The sequence below is a fragment of the Xenopus laevis genome, chromosome 6L, assembly GCF_017654675.1.
Source record: "Xenopus laevis strain J_2021 chromosome 6L, Xenopus_laevis_v10.1, whole genome shotgun sequence".
Taxonomy (NCBI): Eukaryota; Metazoa; Chordata; class Amphibia; order Anura; family Pipidae; genus Xenopus; species Xenopus laevis.
The window spans coordinates 28149716-28168742 of NC_054381.1; the positions used below are offsets into that span (position 1 = coordinate 28149716).

The window sequence follows — 19027 nt, forward strand, 5'->3', positions numbered from 1 at the left end:
GGTTCAGGAGAACTGATAAAGCCATATATGATATGGCCATATCATGTATGGCTTTTATAATATAAAAATGATATATATATATATATCATTGAATGTTATAATATAACATTCAATGAAATAGGCTTCACAGCAAAATTTGATTTGCAGCTTCCATGGTTGCTGCTTTAGCCTGTATTTTTTCATTGTGCATGTACCCCTGATGAAAACCCGTTACTAGGGGTTGAAATGTGTTGGGTTTTTATGCTTGTACTATTCAATTATGTAAAAAATAAGTATTTTTTGCAAGACTGGAGTTTCCTGTTCACTCTAATTTTTCCCTATTTTTGCTTATGATGGCTATCAGGTAGCTGCCAGACAGTGTGCATCCAGCATTTTGATAATTGTAGACACGGTGTGACAAACTTATGATTATATTAGCCATCCCTAGAAACTGCAGCACGGAGACACGGAATGGAGGAACACTGCTTATTCTATAACAAAGGTTAAAGGAGAACTAAAGTTTAACAAAGCAGTACGTTAGAAATGCTACTCATGTGGCATTACTTATGAATAAAGGTGCTAAAATGCACAAGTTTAGTTGCCAATCAGGTACAGGTATGGGATCTGTTAACCAGAATGCTCAGACCTGGGGTTTTATGGATAACATAACTTTCTGAAATTTGGACCTTCATACTTTACATCAACTAGAAAATCATCTAAACATGAAATAAACCCAATAGGCTGGTTTTGCTTCCAATAAGGATTCATTATATCTTAGTTTGGATCAAGTACAATGTACTGTTTTAGTATTACATAGAAAAACAAATCATTTTTTAGAAATTTGGATTCATTGGATAAAATGGAGTCTTTCGGCCTTTCCCTAATCAAAGCTTTCTGGATAACAGCAGTCCGGATAACAGAACCCATACCTGTACTTGTTTTAATTTTCCAACTTGTAAATCATAACTAATTATTGCCTGGCTGCTGTTGGCAATTGCACTTAGCACCTATATTTATATGTCAACTTCATCATGTTTTGAGATTTTATACTCACTCCCAACAACCCTTTATTAGTAAAGATCTGTGCCTAAAATTGCCCCCAGTAGCTCCCCGCCCTCTCTTCAACTGATTCACTGCACATGATCTGGGCTGCTGTCCATTACCTGAACTTAGTGACCCACTCACTATACTATATATAAAATATAAAAGTCTCAATATAAGGCCAATTGCCTTTCTGATTCATGCTAAATGGTAGCTCAGAAACCATTGCACTCTGTATCAAAATTGAATTATCAGCCCTGTAGCCCCAGCTTCTATAAAGTAACCTCATTATCTACTTATTGATTTTTGATGATCCCTTAGCTTAGCTTCTCAGTAACTGCCCAGAGCATGTGCAGTGTCATTGACACCCAAAAGATGGCCTAGCAAAATCCAAAATGACAAGCTCCTCTGGATATTTTTAAAGTTCAGATTTATTAATGTTATATGGCTATTGAACCTTTGTGCTAGTACAGTAAACAAGCCCCCTAGATACACAATCACATGGGCTCTCAGCTGGGTATTATCAATAAATAATTTTCCTACAAATGATCTCTCAGATCAGGCATAAACTTAGCCCCTAGGTATTTTGCATAGACTCTGTCTGGGAAACAGATTGCTTTGAGTTGGTGACTTAACCCCCACCTGGAAATCTTCCTGAGGACACCAATGTGTCTCAGCATTTTGTTATGAAATGTTCTGCACCATAAATAATTGTACACTAGTCTCTGTGTTGATTTCAAGGTTCTCAGAAGATGATTATATTCAGACTGTTAATGAACTGCCGAACTGTACGTGGCTACAAAGGCCACAAGAATATAGCAAGTTCAGGTAAGTGAACTACTGTATTTTCACTGGTTTCTTAGTACTGTGATATTTTTGCACTGACCCCATCTTAAAGGAATTGTTCAGTGTAAAAATAAAAACTGGGTAATAAGATAGGCTGTGCAAAATAAAACATGTTTCTAATATAGTTCGTTAGCCAAAAATGTAATGTATAAAGGCTGGAGTGACTGGATTTGTAACATATCAGCCAGAACACTACTTCCTGCTTTTCAGCTCTCTTGGTTTACACTGACTGGTTACCCTGGTTACCAGGCAGTAACCAATCAGAGACTTGAGGTGGGGTCACATGAGTCATAACTGTTGCTTTTGAATCTGAGCTGAATGCTGAGGGTCAATTACAAACTCACTGAACTTTTATGTCCCATGTGGCCCCCCTTCAAGTCATTGACTAACTCAGAGTTATAGAGCTTTTCTTGCAATCCATGAATGGTTGCTTGGGTAATTTGGACCCTAGCAACCACCCTGCTAAAATTGCAAACTGGAAAGTTGGAGAGGTGCTGAATAAAAAAAGACTAAATAACGCGAAAAACACAAATAATAAAAAATCAAAACCAATTGCAAATTTTCTCAGATAATCAAAGTTATTTCAACGGTGAACAACCCCTTTAAGTTAAGTTCCTAGCAACTTTGCAATTGTTCTTTCTTTTTTCTTTCTTTTTTCTTTCTTTTTTATAATAGTTTTTAATAGTTTTTATTTGACTTCCTCTTTTACATCTGTCCTGCTTTCAAGTGGGGGGTGGGTCACTGACAACAGCCAAAAAACAAATGCTCTGCGAGATTACAATGTTATTATTATTGTTTCTTTTTTACTTTATGTTTCTGTCCAGTCCATCTCGTATTCATATTCCAGTCTCTCATTCAAACCACTTCCAGGTTGCTAAGGTAAACAAGATCCTAGCAACCAGATAGCTGCTAAAATTTCAAACAGTAGAGCCGCTTAACAAAAAAGTTACATAAATGAAAAACCACAAAAAATAAAAACCAATTGCAAACTGTCTCCGAACACTAATGCCTATGGAAACTAAAAGTTTAAATCTTGGTAAGGGCTCATAATCCTACAGTGCTGTAAAAAAACGAGTTTCAAGTAGGATCTCTGACCACTATAACTGAAGGTTGTTGTAAAGATTGCAGCCATTAAGGATGACAGAACACAATGAAAAGAGGGGGGATGGAGATGAAAACATTTGAAAATGTTATCCTATATAAGCACAAAGGTGACCTTTTTTTTCAAAAGGTATATAAAATAATGTTCTGTAATACAATATCCCTGTCTACAAAATGAAAGTAAATGACTTTCAAGTAAAACTATTCTGATGCAGAAGGGCTTAAAGTGCTGGCTAAATGAACATTAGGTGTAAGTGCTTTTTCATTACTTGGTTTTACTGGCCCTTTCATTGTTAGCTGTATTGCCCATTTAATCTCAATTGTTGTCAACTATTATTTTTATGCTTCGGCCAAGGGTTGGATTAAACCAGGTTTTATTATTATTATGCAGGTTGGATTTGTCCTCGTGCTGCAACGGCCTCAAGAACTTCATCGTTTCCCAGAACAATACCTCATTAGGAAGCAACATTACATACGAAGTGGAAAGTAAAAAGAAAATTTTAATATCAGAAGAAATTTATAGAATGCTTCCAAAGGTATGGGAATGAAGTTGTGCATATAGATCTCAATAATAAAAGTCGTCAGCTACAGGCAGTTGTAGGGTCCCAAGAGATTCTGTGACCCTATGCCATATGATTCAGTCCCAAAGCACAGTGTCCTTCAGACTGAACACATGATGATCTGCATGGATGAGACTCAACCAACCAGGAAATTCCATTTTGTTGTATTTACAAATTAAAGTCTGTGTCACAACGGCACCTGTCATTTTAAATATGTAACAGGGTATAGCTCAGTATACCTCACCATCAGGGAATGGTGGATATATTCACGTTATTTTCACTCGAATAGTTCAACAGGAAACAAGGGTTCTGCCAGTACGAAGTTATAACTCATAAACGAATGGGGTAATTAGTAGTGATGTGCGGGTCGGAGTTTCCCTTGACCCGCTGCCAACCCTAACCCAACCCTGGTGATGTCACAAAGGGGGTGGGGCAGGACAGAAGCGAGTCTATAAATTAAGGGAACGAAAGCCAGAAGCCAGCAGTGTGAGGTCAGTTGCTAGGAGAACCTACTCGACCCGCGGGTCCCCCGGGTTCCAGGCCAGCCTGCACATCACTAGTAATTAGATTATCTGTGCAATAGAAGTTTCTTCCATAGACCAACCATTGCTTATTCAAGTGAATGAGAACAACTACCTGGGGGGTGATGGGGCTTTAAGAAGAAGGAATGGCATAATTACTGGTGAATGTCAAATGTTTGGCACCCTCTCCGTAATTATAATCACGGGCCAGCGCTTCTGTTTGTTGAAAACTGCACCAGCCAAGGGGACATCTGTATGAGCACCACCTCTTGACCGTTTTAAGCTTCTTTGTTCTTTTTTTAAGGCCCCAGGCCAGGAGCAGTTGGCTTTTTTTCCTAAGTTTGTATTTTCACTCTACTGAGCATTTACACCCAGACCAGGGCTGAAAAGATGAAGAAAGATATGGAAGTAGATGATGAGAAGGAACTCCTACAGAAGCAACCCAGGCCAGTGCAGTTTTTAGCAAACAGGAGTCCCAGGCTGCCATTTCAGTTTAGTGATTATAATTGCTGGGGGGTGGGCCTTTCATTTAGGCACACACCCTACTCCCCAGTAATTATACTTGTCCTTCTTCTTTAAAAAGTAACAAACATCTGTTATTCCATGATCATCGCTTATGGCCATGCTGGCTAACTTGATTAAACTGCACAGGAAAGCCATTATTTCTTCAAGTTAAAGCATATGGTGTGCCAATTGTTCCAGAAGAAGACCCTGAAGGGTCTCAATTTGTCCCAAAATGGTTAACTAACTACAATCAGAAATCAATTTCTCTTCCCCAAGACTACAGCATAAAGGCACTGTAATAACAGGTGGGTGCAGCAGGTCTATATCCTTTAGCGATCAGATGGATTCCAGACCTTTAAATACTTCTTACTTGTAGCAAGGTACTTGTCATAACTAAGAATCAGCAAAAATTTTCGACGAGTTTTGCCGCAAAAATGACGCCCATAGACTCTACTGAGTGAAAAAAAATTGTCATACTTGCAATAGTTCAAGAGGGCTGCAATTGTCTCGTGGTGCTGAAACCTGGTCTTGAAACCTTGCTGCATCAATCGGTTCCAATATTCCATGCAAAATCAGAAGTAAGATGGCACACACTTCAGCAAATGTGCTAATTCTTTAGTGATTTATTGAGATCTCAAAATATCATTAAAGAATTAGCACAATTGTTGGCGTGTGTGCGCCATCTTAATTCTGAATTTGCATGAAAAAAAATTGCAGCATTTCAAAAATTTATTGCGCAATTTGTCACGCGTCAAAAAAATTTTGACGCCTATAGACTCCAATACATTTCTGCGTATTTTCAGCAAAACGAAATGGGTCAGAATCCCCCATCACTAGTTATAATCTACTCCTAAGCCTAAACCTGGGATATTTTACCCGGTACCCTTTAGTTGATGTGAAACTAGATCACCGGGACTTCTAGACAGTAGCTGAAGGGTCACAGAAAGAAAACAAATTTATTTGCCAAGATGTACAAACCAATTTTAGGCTAGGGTCACAAGGGGGGGCCAATATCAGCTATCTGAAATATGCCGGCTGGATTTCAGCTCTATCAACGGGCAGTAGCCTCATCTCTTTTCTGCATTCGTAAATGCTGAATTGGCTTCGTCATGAACAGACTGCATTTCACACGAGTCTCTGCATTTTAAGCCAATCGATTCAAATTGAGAGGAGGCTACTGCCAGCGTATTTCAGCTAGCTGATTTCGGACCCAGTGGGTCCCTAGTCTTAAACCAACAAACTATTTTTGCTCTGAGTTCACAAAATCCAAGAATTCATCTTAAAACATGTTTTTACTGCTTTAGGGTCATAAGATTCTTCTCTCGCATCCCCTACACTACTTTAGCACCAACCACAATGCCTTCCAACTGCTCTATGTTGTTGCTAAAAGCTGTACTTCTATAGCATGCATGGGTAACCTGTGACTCTCCAATTATATCTGACATCTAACATTGCAGAGATGATTTTAGTCTGTTATAAAAAAAAAAAAGCAACAGGCTATGTAAGTTGGGGTGTCTGTGGAAAAAAAGCCTTTCTTCGCATCCCCAGGAATCCAATTTTGTACAATAACTGCAGCCATCTGCGAGAACTTCGTTTTAATTATAATTGTAAGTGTACTGTTGCAATAGCTGGATCTTGTTGGTATAAATACTTTGAGGAAAAGCCACACATGAAATGCAAGTAGATCTATACAAAAGTACCTTGAATGTTCTTTTTTATTCCCCTTCCCACACATTCTCTCTAGCTCCATGATGTCCTCCTTCATAATGGGAAAGTAAATAGAAGGCACTAGGGAAGGCAATACCTTGGGGGATAACTACTCATATTCATAGCTTAGAATGCTCTTTGCATGTGCAAAGCAATGCAAAACAGTAAACAATCAAGATTATACCACTGAAGTGACGGAGTATTTGTATCTGTTTTGTAGTCTCAGCCCTTTGTAGGAGCCCCCTTCAAGCAATGTGCTGTGGTTGGCAATGGTGGAATCCTAGCAAACAGCAGCTGTGGAGCTGAGATTGACCAGTCGGATTTTGTATTCAGGTAATAGAAACGTTTATTACATATTTATATAGAATTATATATGCTTTGTTCCTCGTGGATTTTAATGGAACATGCATGGAGCAATGTATCCATAGTCCAGAAATAAGAACTGATCCTATAGGTAAACACAGCTTCCCCCTTTCCTGGCTCATGAACTCAACTGATATTTCTAGCTCTTAAAAATAGACTATTCTGGAAAGAGAAATGTGAGCTTAGCAGCCCTCATGCTCTCTGCCCTACTAACTTCCCTGAAATCCCTGACTGCACATAGATGAAACGGTGATCCAAAATGTATCATTTGTAAGCTTTTTTGTTCTTGTTTTTTTATTCCTTTCACACGGTTCAACAAACCTGAACTCACAAAAATGTTGAAAATATAAATATACCACCATGTTTTTACCTCTACTGACATTTTCAAAAATGACTATAGCCACGATATTTTTAAGTCTTAATAGATAAAACTTTTTGGTGCACAAACAATATTTTTCCAGCACAAAATTTTTTTTATTACCGTTTATACGAAACTTTTTTAAAATCTGGCACCATTATGTCAATGCCATTAAACTATAAGATACCTTCTGGGAACTTGTTGTACTTGCCGCACTTTAACAGTTTCTTGACCGACCTATACTTACTGACAATTTTGTGCTTTCTATTTATTCAGCCATGCCGGTCCATAAATTCCATTTACAGTCTGTTTTGTATGTTTTCAGGTGTAACCTGCCCCCTGTTTGGGGAAATATTAGCGTTGATGTTGGAAATAAAACAAATCTTGTCACAGTTAATCCAAGTATTATTTCTCGAAAGTAAGTATGGCCTTCCCAAAATCAATGTCCCCCAATGCCTTTAATACAGTCTTGTATATCTTTGTATATGTGACAAAGAGCTCATTTGCACCAACGCTGTTACCTATAAGATAAGAATCAGATCTTTGCTTTCTGTAGTAGACTGATTAAAGGGCATGTAAAGTCTAAAATAGACTAAGGCTAGAAATGCAGTATTTTGTATACTAAATATAAACATGAACTTACTGCACCACAAGTCTAATCAAACAAATAATTTATGCTTTCAAAGTTGGCTACAGGGGTCACCATCTTGTAACTTTGTTAAACATCTTTGCAAGACTAAGACTGTGCACATGCTCAGTGTGGTCTGGGCTGCTTAGGGATCGTCATAAACAAAGCTGCTTGAGTTCTGCATGGCTGGGAAGTAAGGCGGGGGCTCCCCCTGCTGTTCATAAGTATGATTGTTTCCCTGCTCAGCAGTTAGGGACCATCTGACAATTCCTATCCACAGCAGTAAATCACGAGAGAATTTCACTGCATACAGTCAGGTTTCCTATAAAAATGGTACACATGTTTTAATTAAAGTATATTGGAGATAAGTTTCATTTCATTAAAGAAAGTAAAAATGGGATTTTATTTTTTTGCCTTTACATGCCCTTTAAGCCTAATTGCTATTGGTAACTGCACTGGTACAGTTTAGTGCTCATGAAAGCAAATCAGCCTCGTATTTGCAGGTAATTTGCAAAGAAGGCATTTTGTTCATATTGCGGGGTATGTCAAACACCACTGGACACTAGTGGCAACTGCATGGACATGAGGCTCAAGAACCATAAGGGCAATTGCCATATTATTTTTAACTTGACTATAATGTAAAAATTCTAAAAAACCCATACCTCCTAACTGTCCTGTTTTTTGCGGGACAGTCCCGATTTTGACAGCTCAGCCTGCAGTCCCAGATTGTTTGCTGAAATGTCCAGGCTTTCTGATTGCAGACTTCCAGAAAAAGATACAAAGTTTCTAACTTAATTGGCATTTGGCAGAGAGCCTATAATATGTGGCAGCTGCACTTTGATACATTTGTAACAATTTAAGATAAGCAGGTCTCTTGGGGAAACTGCATCTTAAAAGGCAATTCACCTTCATTAGCAAAACTGTAATAAGTTATAATATTAAAAACCATAGAAATGCGTTCCAACTTTAATAACCTGACAAATTTGGTAAAATGAACATGGTAGTTAGCGGGTATGGCCACAAAATAGGCATGGTCACGCTCCGTGAGGCAAATCTTTTTGTCCCTCTTTCTGTTTCCAAAATGTTGGGAGGTATGCAAACCATTGTAAGGTTCTAATTTTCTTATGAACCACCCTTTAACAATATCACCGTTGCCTGCACACTAAGGGGCCTATTTACTAACATTCAGGGGCAGATTTATCAAGGGTCGAATTTTGAAGTGGAAAATACTTCGAAATTCAACCATCAAATTGGATTACTTTGACTTCGAATGTCAAAGTCGAAGTTTTCTTTTTATCGAATTTGGTCGTTTTCGGTCGAAGTCAGATCGTACGATGAAATCCTTCGAATCGAACGGTTCGAACTATTTCATCGATCGATCGAACGATTTGACTTCTAAAAACTTAGCCAAATCTTGGCTATAGATTCTAGAAGGTCCCCATAGGCTAACATTGCAATTCGGCAGCTTTAAGGTGGCAAAGTGTCGAAGTCGAACTTTTTTTAAAGAGACGGTACTTTGATTTTCAAAGTCAAAGTCGAATTTTGCCTATTCGAAGTACCCAAAAAATAGTTTGAAATTCAAAGTTTTGAACTTCGAAAGTTCACTTTGACCCTTAGTAAATCTGCCTCTCAGATTTCCCTTTTTTCACAAATCGTATTTTGTCTCTAAAAATTCCTGTTCTTTCTATTTCTCTAAAAATTCAAGATTTATTATTATTTTTTTAAATGGAATTATTTGATTACAATGGAGTCTAAGGGAGATGGCCTTTCTGTTATTCGTTGCTTTATGGTTAACTGGTTTCCGGATCCCATACACATGTATAACACAGTATCTTATGCTTGATGGTAACTAAGCTGCACGGATCTCTACTGATGGCAAAACAATCCTTCTGGGTTTAATTCAGTTGTAAATGGTTTTGTTAAATAGATTGAAGGCATGGTGTTTAAAATGATAGAAAACCCCTTTATCCAGAAAATCCATATTTTTCCATATTCTCTTCCTGAGATTGTACATTAACCCTTCAAACTGCAGTTTTTGTATAACCAGTTATAAACACCAACCTAGCATTAGGTCCATGAAAGCTCCCTTCTTTTACAAACCTATCCATGTAACTCGCCAGCGCAAAAAACTAGACCCTTACAGACAGAGGCAAATTTACTTATGGTCAAATTAATTAATTAACCCTCGATATTCGACTTTGAATATCGAAGTCGAAGGATTTACAGCAATTCATTTGATCGAATGAAAAATCATTCGAACGAACGATTAAATCCTTTGAATCTATCTAACGATTTTTTTCAACCAGAAAATTGTTACAAAGCCTTTGACTTCGGTAGGTTTTAGGTGGCGAACTAGGGGGTTGAAGTTTTTTTTTAAAGAGACAGTACTTCGACTATTGAATGGTCGAATAGTCGAACGTTTTTTTTGGTCGAAGTAGCCAATTCGATGGTCGAAGTAGCCAAAAAAATCATTCGAAATTCGAAGTTTTTTTTATTCTATTCCTTCACTCGAGCTAAGTAAATGGGCCCCTAAATGTGAAAATATTTCCTGAATCTCAAGTTTCATATTTATAATTAGCACATTTACATACGGTATTCATAAGATCAGGAATTTTCTTTACCAAGAGTGAATGGCAAGCAATAGCCTGCCGACCACCTGCCATCCTTGCTCTGTTCTATAAAGGAATCGAATGACATGCTTTCAAAGCTTTTAAATTGTACTGCAAACTTTTCTTTATAAATAGTACCTTTTACACCGAATTCTTTTTTATCATCTCTGAACATGCAGCCTGCACCCCAATGAGATTTATTATGTATAAGCTGAGAACAAGATCAGGCATTTCCCTCTCCCACAGACTGCAATTAGTATATGTCTTTGCACACCTTAATCTTTAATTACTTTTTTTTTTTTGCAGATATAAAAAACTTAATAAGGTGAAAAATATTTTTCTAAAGAATGTTTCAAACTATGGATCTTCCTTTCTTCTGTTGCCCGCCTTTTCCTACAGAAGCAACACGGCCATTTCATTTGAAGTGCACCGTATACTGGAAAAAAACCAGGCCAAACAAAAAGCTATATTCTTTCACCCAAACTATCTCAAAAGCCTGGGACAGTTTTGGAAAGGGAGGGGTGTGAGGGCTTTTCGCCTTTCTACTGGACTCATGATTACCAGCGCCGCCATAGAACTGTGCGAAGAAGTGAAATTATATGGCTTCTGGCCTTTCTCCAAAAATCTAGATGGAAAACCAATTAGCCATCATTACTACGACAACGTACTGCCAAAGCCTGGCTTTCATGCTATGCCCAAAGAATTTTATCAGGTCCTTCAACTGCATCACAAAGGGGTCCTCAGACTTCAAATTGGGAAGTGTGAAAAAAGATAAAATAGGGATTTCATCACTTATTGCTAGCAAAGCCTGGGTACTTAGCGACCTCAGATTCAAGAAGCTGTGGATGGAGAACTTTACTTGGATAAATCTGAACGTTGGCTCCAGCTTGAGCATTGAAGGTCATGGTTATGGTCTCCTTGGTTATCTTCTCAACAGAGATGATCAAATGAACTTTTTTTTTGCCAAATAAAGCTTTTTAATGATGGATGATGGAAGAACATTGACTAAATTATAACTATAAGTCAGGTGACTGTTCTTGAAAGAAGGTTGATTCAGCTTTTTTGCAATATCCTTTTGCGGACGGAGGAGCTAATTTATCACCAGTATAACAGTAGTATGGATGCCATGGTGTGCCGTGTATAATACACACATGACTAGACTATCAATATGATCAGGCCTGGATGTTCCTGGGATCTCAGAAGCTACTTGTCACTTTAGAATGGCAGGATAACGCCTGTTATTTTTCTTCGTCTTGGCCATCGTTTCATGTCTAAATGTCTTGTCTAAATGTGTGTTTTCAATTTTTAACTTAAAAATGTAAAACAAACTCAGGACTTTTTTCCCTCAAAAATGTTTACATTTTATGTTAAGAACATAGGCACTATTTTGCAAATATTCAGCTATACAGATTACAGTTCTATGGAATACCCCAAATTGGGTATAAAAAAATAGGAAAGTGAAGGTAACAGTTACACAAAAAAACGTATGTTTTAGATAGCTTTACGGACCAGTTTGCCAAAGATAAAAACACAGCTAGCCCCAAGCTGATATGTACACATGTTTCCACACCCCCCAAGGTTGGGGACCCCTGACCTAAGGCATTTACTGTTGCCCTGCTTGAGGGAAAAACTACAGGCTTGTACATGTCAGAACCAGCAGTGCAGAGAATTGAAAAGATAGATAGATGATAGATTTATTGCATTAATTACATAACGGTTGGTGGCAGTCGTGGCTACTGGGAAAGATTTGTCGCCCAATCGCCTCTTCTTGGATCGACTAATCTCCCCCAAATGCCTTTCCGACGGCTAGAATGTAAATCGCCGGTGGGATTGCACTAGGATCGTTTCGGCTTTTCGAAGTCACCCGATGTTTCCTCGTGAGGCAACTTTGGGCGACTTCAGAAAACTAAGCATTTAGGGGAGATTAGTTGTCCGAAGAATAGGCGATTTGTCGCTGGGTGACTAATCTCCCCCTTTAGCCACGTCTGCCACCACCCTTACAAATAACTTTAAAATCATGAAAAAAAACTTTAACTCACATATGTTGGAAAATTGCTTTGGATTGCATTTGCAAAATTCTATACCCCGATCAGAAACAAAACTTTTTACTGTGTAATGTATTGAGAGGTGTCAAGCAAAAATTAAGGATATTCTCCCATGTGCTTTTTGCTGTAAAGCTAGGTTTGCACAATGTTATATACAGTGTTTTCCAGGTCTGGGTAGTCTGTCAGGGGTTACACTAGATGATGACATAGAGGCTGGTAAATAAAAAACTGGATAATGAGCTTTTTAATTCCTCTAAATCAATGATCTCCAACCAGTGGCTCGCGAGCAATATATTGCTCATCAACCCCTTGGATGTTGCTTTCAGTGGCCCCAAAGCAAACAGGGGCTTATTTTTCAATCCTTAGCTTGGAGACAAGTTTTTCTTGCATAAAAACCTTATTTACTGCCAAACAGAACCTCCTGTAGGCTGCCCGTCCACCTAGGGGCTACCAAGTAGCCAATCACAGCCCTTAAAGGAACAGTTCAGTGTGAAAATAAAAACTGTGTAAATAGACAGGCTGTGCAAAATAAAAAATGTTTCTAATATAGTTAGTTAGCCAAAAATGTAATGTATAAAGGCTGGAGTGACTGGATGTGTAACATAATAGCCAGAACATTACTTCCTGCTTTTCAGCTCTCTAACTCTGAGTTAGTCAGCGACTTGAAGGGGGGCCACATGAGACATATCTGTTCCGAGAGTTTGTAATTGATCCTCAGCATTCAGCTCAGATTCAAAAGCAACAGATATGACCCATGTGGCTCCCTCTCAAGTCTCTGATTGGTTACTGCCTGGTAACCAATCAGTGGAAACCAAGAGAGCTGTTATGTTAGACATTCAGCCACTCCAGCCTTTATACATTACATTTATTGCCTAACTAACTATATTAGAATCATTTTTTATTTTGCACATCTATTTGCCTATCTATTTACCCAGTTTTTATTTTTACACTGAACAATTCCTTTAATTGGTAACCCCGGAACTCTTTTCATGCTTGTGTTGCACCCCAACTTTTTTTACATTTGACTTTGTCTCACAGGTAAACAGTTTATGGACTCCTGCCCTAAATATAAGCCACATGCCTCCTCTCTGGTCATCAAAATCGAAGGGTAACCTCTATCAGAAAAAAACAGGCCTGGAAAAATCTACTGTGCAAAAATAAGCCCCAGTCCTAGCTATCCTAGGCACCCCCTGTATTAATATCACAGTGCATTTTATAAACGATTATTTCATGTATCCAGCCTACCTGTGTTCCAAGCAGCTTATTTTATAGCTGTGTAGAAGATGATGTGCCAAATTCCTGTGCCATGGAGTACTTGAAAACAACTTTATTTCACTTGTTAAGGGTTTGCCAAAAACATACGGATGACATTCTCTGCTGTTTTAATTGCTTAGAAACTAAGCAATCACTGAATATTGTGGAGTTTTTTTTTTTTTTAATGAAAAAAGATAATAGATGAAGGGGTAAGGATGTATTTCTCGATACTGATCATTTTTGTATTTGCTATTTTGATTTTTCTTTTATTTGTGTAAGGTAAATATTAAGCAATGAACATTCTGTAAGTCCTCTTTCATAATGTCTGTCCCTGTGGCATCTCTTAGCAGATTCAGTCCCACCAACACAGCAGTCTTTTTTCCTAAAATACAGAAATAGAAGTTATCCATGCTCTGCGTGAAAACAGAAAGGAACATTTACAGCTGCGAGTGCAGTTGCACAAATTTCCCATTTGCCCATAAACCCATGTATTAAAGATACTTGTGGCAACATGCACTTCTTGCACTACCGTATTGTTGCGCTTGGCGCTTCTCCCTTTTTCCTGTCCTGAATCAATCGCTGCTGCACCAACTGTTGAATCTACTGCCACCTGAGCCAGGCCCGGACTGGCAATCTGTGGGTTCTGGCAAATGCCAGAGGGGCTGCTATTAGGTGCCATAGAAAGTCAGTATTTAGTGGGCTGGTGGGGGCTGTTTGGGCCTCTGTGTGGACTGATTGGGCCTCTGTGTACCTAAAATGCCAGGGCCTATTTTAATTCTCAGTCCGGACCACCTCCATAAAGCAGGAGTTAACACGGGGCCCCTTTGTGGTCTGTAGCCACTGCCCGGTTGCAAGTTAGACTTCTACTCCCACCCCTCATAAATAAGGTACTGCCAAATACAAGCATCAGTGCACTCATAGGACTGCCCGCCACTCCCTGTGCTCTGAGACCTGCTACAATACAGGGAGGGAAAGTGCAAAAATTAAACTTTCTGCACTCTGCCTTCCTGCTTCTACTTGTAGTTTCACTTTAACAAGAAGTCTCAGTGATAAACCTGAATTGTTTGAACTACATTTAAAAAAAAAGATAGAAGGAATACAGACAACCCCAAAAGGAATTTTTTGGCAATCAACCCCCCTAATTTTGATCGGATGTTACAAGCTTAGCTTGCTGTCTTTCATATTCGTAAAATGAACTAGTTGTACAAATCCTTACATGTCTGAAGCACTTATGTATTTAAATGTCTGTCTTTTTATGAGAGTATCATGATTTTTTGCTTTGTGGTGGAAGACAATAAAAATTATCTTTTTTTTTTTTTTTTGCTAATTGACTTTAATGTGCATCAGATGTCATTGGGAATTCGTTTCTCTAATTTTTTGCCCAGTTTGTAAAAATTTTGATGGAAATTAGTGAATTTCGCAGCGAAGCAAAACGGGACAAATTCGCCCATCACTATTTATTACATCAGCCTCAATCTACTTCATTCTAAATGATTTGACTATGCTTAGGCATTTTGTTTCTCTACAGGTGCATCTTGTGAGATGTTGCTCACCCTACTCCAGTATTTGTATTTATTGATGAAGAGAATGTCATGGCAAAAATGTGTTTTGGGTTTGGTTTGTTACAAGTCACAAAAGCCTAAAAAGAATACAGAGGCCAGTGAATCTGTTGTTCAAACTGACCTCCTGTTCTTCTGTAATGTACACGGATCTCCTAGAACACATGAGAAGATTCTGTATGGAATATTTTCAGCTATGTTTACTGATCCTATATACTAAACGAAGGTTGTTTCTATGCCCGGCGTGTCGGGGAGGCAGATGCGCGCGCATCTTCAGCTGAAAGGTTAGCAAAGATGCGCGCGCAGAAAGACACGCCGGACATAGGTTGCTGCCAGCTGCCAGAAGATTCAGGCAGACACCGTCCCCCTCACTCATGCCCGGCGTGTCGGGGAGGCCCCTCACTCATGCCCGGCGCGCGCATCTTCAGCTGAAAGGCTAGGAAAGATGCGCGCGCAGAAAGACACGCCGGACATAGGTTGCTGGCATAAGATCATCCCCCTCACTCTTACCGCTGTCTCCTTCTGCCTCCCGCCGCCTCTTCTTTGCTGGGCGGCCATGTTGCTACTCCTCTGTGAGTGCCCGGCGTGTCAGCTGAAAGACACGCCGGACATAGGTTAGGAAGGAGGCATATGCGCTGTGCTGGCGGCAGATTCAGGCTCCCCAGACACCGTCCCCCTCACTCTTACCGCTGTCTCCTTCTGCCTCCCGCCACCTCTTCTTTGCTGGGAGAGTGGGCGGCACCGCACTGCCCAATCAGCACGCACCATCGGCCATGTTGCTACTCCTCTGTGAGTTTGTGTAATGGCGGCGCTCCTCTGCCTCTGTCACACCACCAGTGCCGGCAGCTACTCCACTGCCTCTGTCACACCAGTTAATAAGCTGTCTGCCTCTGTCACCAGTGCTGGCAGCTACTCCACTGCCTCTGTCACCAGTGCCGACTGCCAGCAGCTACTCCACTGCCTCTGTCACCAGTGCCGGCAGCTACTCCACTGCCTCTGTCACACCAGTTATCCTATATACTAAACGAAGGTTGTTTCTATGCCCGGCGTGTCGGGGAGGCAGATGCGCGCGCATCTTCAGCTGAAAGGTTAGCAAAGATGCGCGCGCAGAAAGACACGCCGGACATAGGTTGCTGCCAGCTGCCAGAAGATTCAGGCAGACACCGTCCCCCTCACTCATGCCCGGCGTGTCGGGGAGGCCCCTCACTCATGCCCGGCGCGCGCATCTTCAGCTGAAAGGCTAGGAAAGATGCGCGCGCAGAAAGACACGCCGGACATAGGTTGCTGGCATAAGATCATCCCCCTCACTCTTACCGCTGTCTCCTTCTGCCTCCCGCCGCCTCTTCTTTGCTGGGCGGCCATGTTGCTACTCCTCTGTGAGTGCCCGGCGTGTCAGCTGAAAGACACGCCGGACATAGGTTAGGAAGGAGGCATATGCGCTGTGCTGGCGGCAGATTCAGGCTCCCCAGACACCGTCCCCCTCACTCTTACCGCTGTCTCCTTCTGCCTCCCGCCACCTCTTCTTTGCTGGGAGAGTGGGCGGCACCGCACTGCCCAATCAGCACGCACCATCGGCCATGTTGCTACTCCTCTGTGAGTTTGTGTAATGGCGGCGCTCCTCTGCCTCTGTCACACCACCAGTGCCGGCAGCTACTCCACTGCCTCTGTCACACCAGTTAATAAGCTGTCTGCCTCTGTCACCAGTGCTGGCAGCTACTCCACTGCCTCTGTCACCAGTGCCGACTGCCAGCAGCTACTCCACTGCCTCTGTCACCAGTGCCGGCAGCTACTCCACTGCCTCTGTCACACCAGTTAATAAACTGTCTGCCTCTGTCACCAGTGCCGGCAGCTACTCCACTGCCTCTGTCACCAGTGCCGACTGCCAGCAGCTACTCCACTGCCGCTGTCACCAGTGCCACCAGCTACTCCACTGCCTCTGTCACACCAGTTAATAAACTGTCTGCCTCTGTCACCAGTGCCGGCAGCTACTCCACTGCCTCTGTCACCAGTGCCGACTGCCAGCAGCTACTCCACTGCATCTGTCACCAGTGCCGGCAGCTACTCCACTGCCTCTGTCACACCAGTTAATAAACTGTCTGCCTCTGTCACCAGTGCCGGCAGCTACTCCACTGCCTCTGTCACCAGTGCCGACTGCCAGCAGCTACTCCACTGCCTCTGTCACCAGTGCCGGCAGCTACTCCACTGCCTCTGTCACACCAGTTAATAAACTGTCTGCCTCTGTCACCAGTGCCGGCAGCTACTCCACTGCCTCTGTCACCAGTGCCGACTGCCAGCAGCTACTCCACTGCCTCTGTCACCAGTGCCGGCAGCTACTCCACTGCCTCTGTCACACCAGTTAATAAACTGTCTGCCTCTGTCACCAGTGCCGGCAGCTACTCCACTGCCTCTGTCACACCAGTTAATAAACTGTCATTAGACCAGATACCATTATTAGCAAAACGGGCTATATTATCTCCAAAAAATATTGATGTTGACATGATAAACAACCAAGTGATTGCATTACTTCCTGGACAAAGCTGTGTCTTTCTGAGTACAGACTGTATTGATTCTGAAGACGAAAGTGAGAAACTTAATTTCCCATTAGAATATTTAAACACTATCAACCCTGCTGGATTACCACAACACAATCTAATACTCAAAGTAGGAACAATAGTCATGCTGTTAAGAAACCTTTAGGGTAAGGCCACACTAAGAGATAGCGCGGCGATTTGACTCGCGGCGACTTTTCGCCGCGACTTTTAATCCGCAATCGCTGGCGAAACTTTGGCGCTGGCGTCTATGGGGAATCGCGCAAAATCGCCAGCGTAAAAACACACGCGGCGATCTTTTTTCTATTGTCGCTCGAAATCGCCTAGCGAGGCGATTTCGAGCAACAATAGAAAAAAGATCGCCGCGTGTGTTTTTACGCAGCGATTCCCCATAGACGCCAGCGCCAAAGTTTCGCCAGCGATTGCCGTTTAAAAGTTGCGGCGAAAAGTCGCGGCGAGTCAAATCGCCGCGCTATCGCTTAGTGTGGCCTTACCCTAACACTAAGCAAGGTTTATGTAACGGTACACGGTTGGTTGTGAAGACCATGAGACAAAATGTTATCAAGGCAGAAGTGCTTACAGGATCCCATAGCGGTGATACCATTTTGATTCCCAGAATTGACCTTACCAGTTCTGACCAGGAATTACCTTTTAAACTTAAACGACGACAATTCCCCATTAAGGCTGCATTTGCCATGACAATCAACAAATCACAAGGACAAACATTGGATAAAGTCGGCATTTACCTATCTGAGCCTGTGTTTGGTCATGGTCAACTTTATGTTGCATTTTCAAGAGTGCAGCGTTCATCTGATGTTAAAGTCAAGATTTTAAGTACACCTCACCAGGGAGAACTCATTCAAGGACAGGAGAACATTTTCACCAAAAATGTTGTTTATAAAGAAATTTTTCAGTAACACTTTACTACCAATAAACTCAAAATTTAAGAATTCTAATAGCAGATAGGTAACAACAAGCAATCGGCACAGATTCACTCTACATCCCCACAAATTAGCGTCGCCAGTTGCTGCCTGGGGATGGAGAGTGAATCAGCACCCATCGCATTTTGCTGCCTCACTGTTGTTACCATTCTTTCATTAACGATTCTTTAGAGAATCGGGGGTTTACTGGTATGTTAGAGATAATATGAGCGTCATAATTCACAGGTATGGGACTTTTTATCTAGACCTGGGGTATTTCAGATAATGGATCTTTCCATAATTTGGATTTTCTCTCTTTTTTTTTGCTCCGAATCCCTGAAATCATCTGATATCGGAACGGACATCAGAGCAGACATTGGGAACTTCCCCATTGACTTATACAGGACCTCGAGAGATTTTAGATGCCAGGAATTCGGATTCTGAGTTTTTAGACCATAATAAATCTTAATAAATCTCGAATAA

The 19027-nt window shown here is 41.0% G+C and overlaps 1 protein-coding gene across 1 annotated transcript in view; it reads left to right on the forward strand.

Moving 5' to 3' along the window:
• Positions 1–11545, forward strand: part of st8sia6.L (ST8 alpha-N-acetyl-neuraminide alpha-2,8-sialyltransferase 6 L homeolog) — a 55687-nt gene extending 44142 nt beyond the window's left edge. The window contains exons 4-8 of the mRNA XM_041565870.1: positions 1762–1848; positions 3359–3503; positions 6480–6592; positions 7306–7398; positions 10524–11545. Coding sequence (XP_041421804.1) covers positions 1762–1848; positions 3359–3503; positions 6480–6592; positions 7306–7398; positions 10524–10992 — 907 coding nt within the window. The 3' untranslated portion in view covers positions 10993–11545. The remainder of the gene's footprint in view (positions 1–1761; positions 1849–3358; positions 3504–6479; positions 6593–7305; positions 7399–10523) is intronic.
• Positions 11546–19027: the final 7482 nt, after the last annotated feature.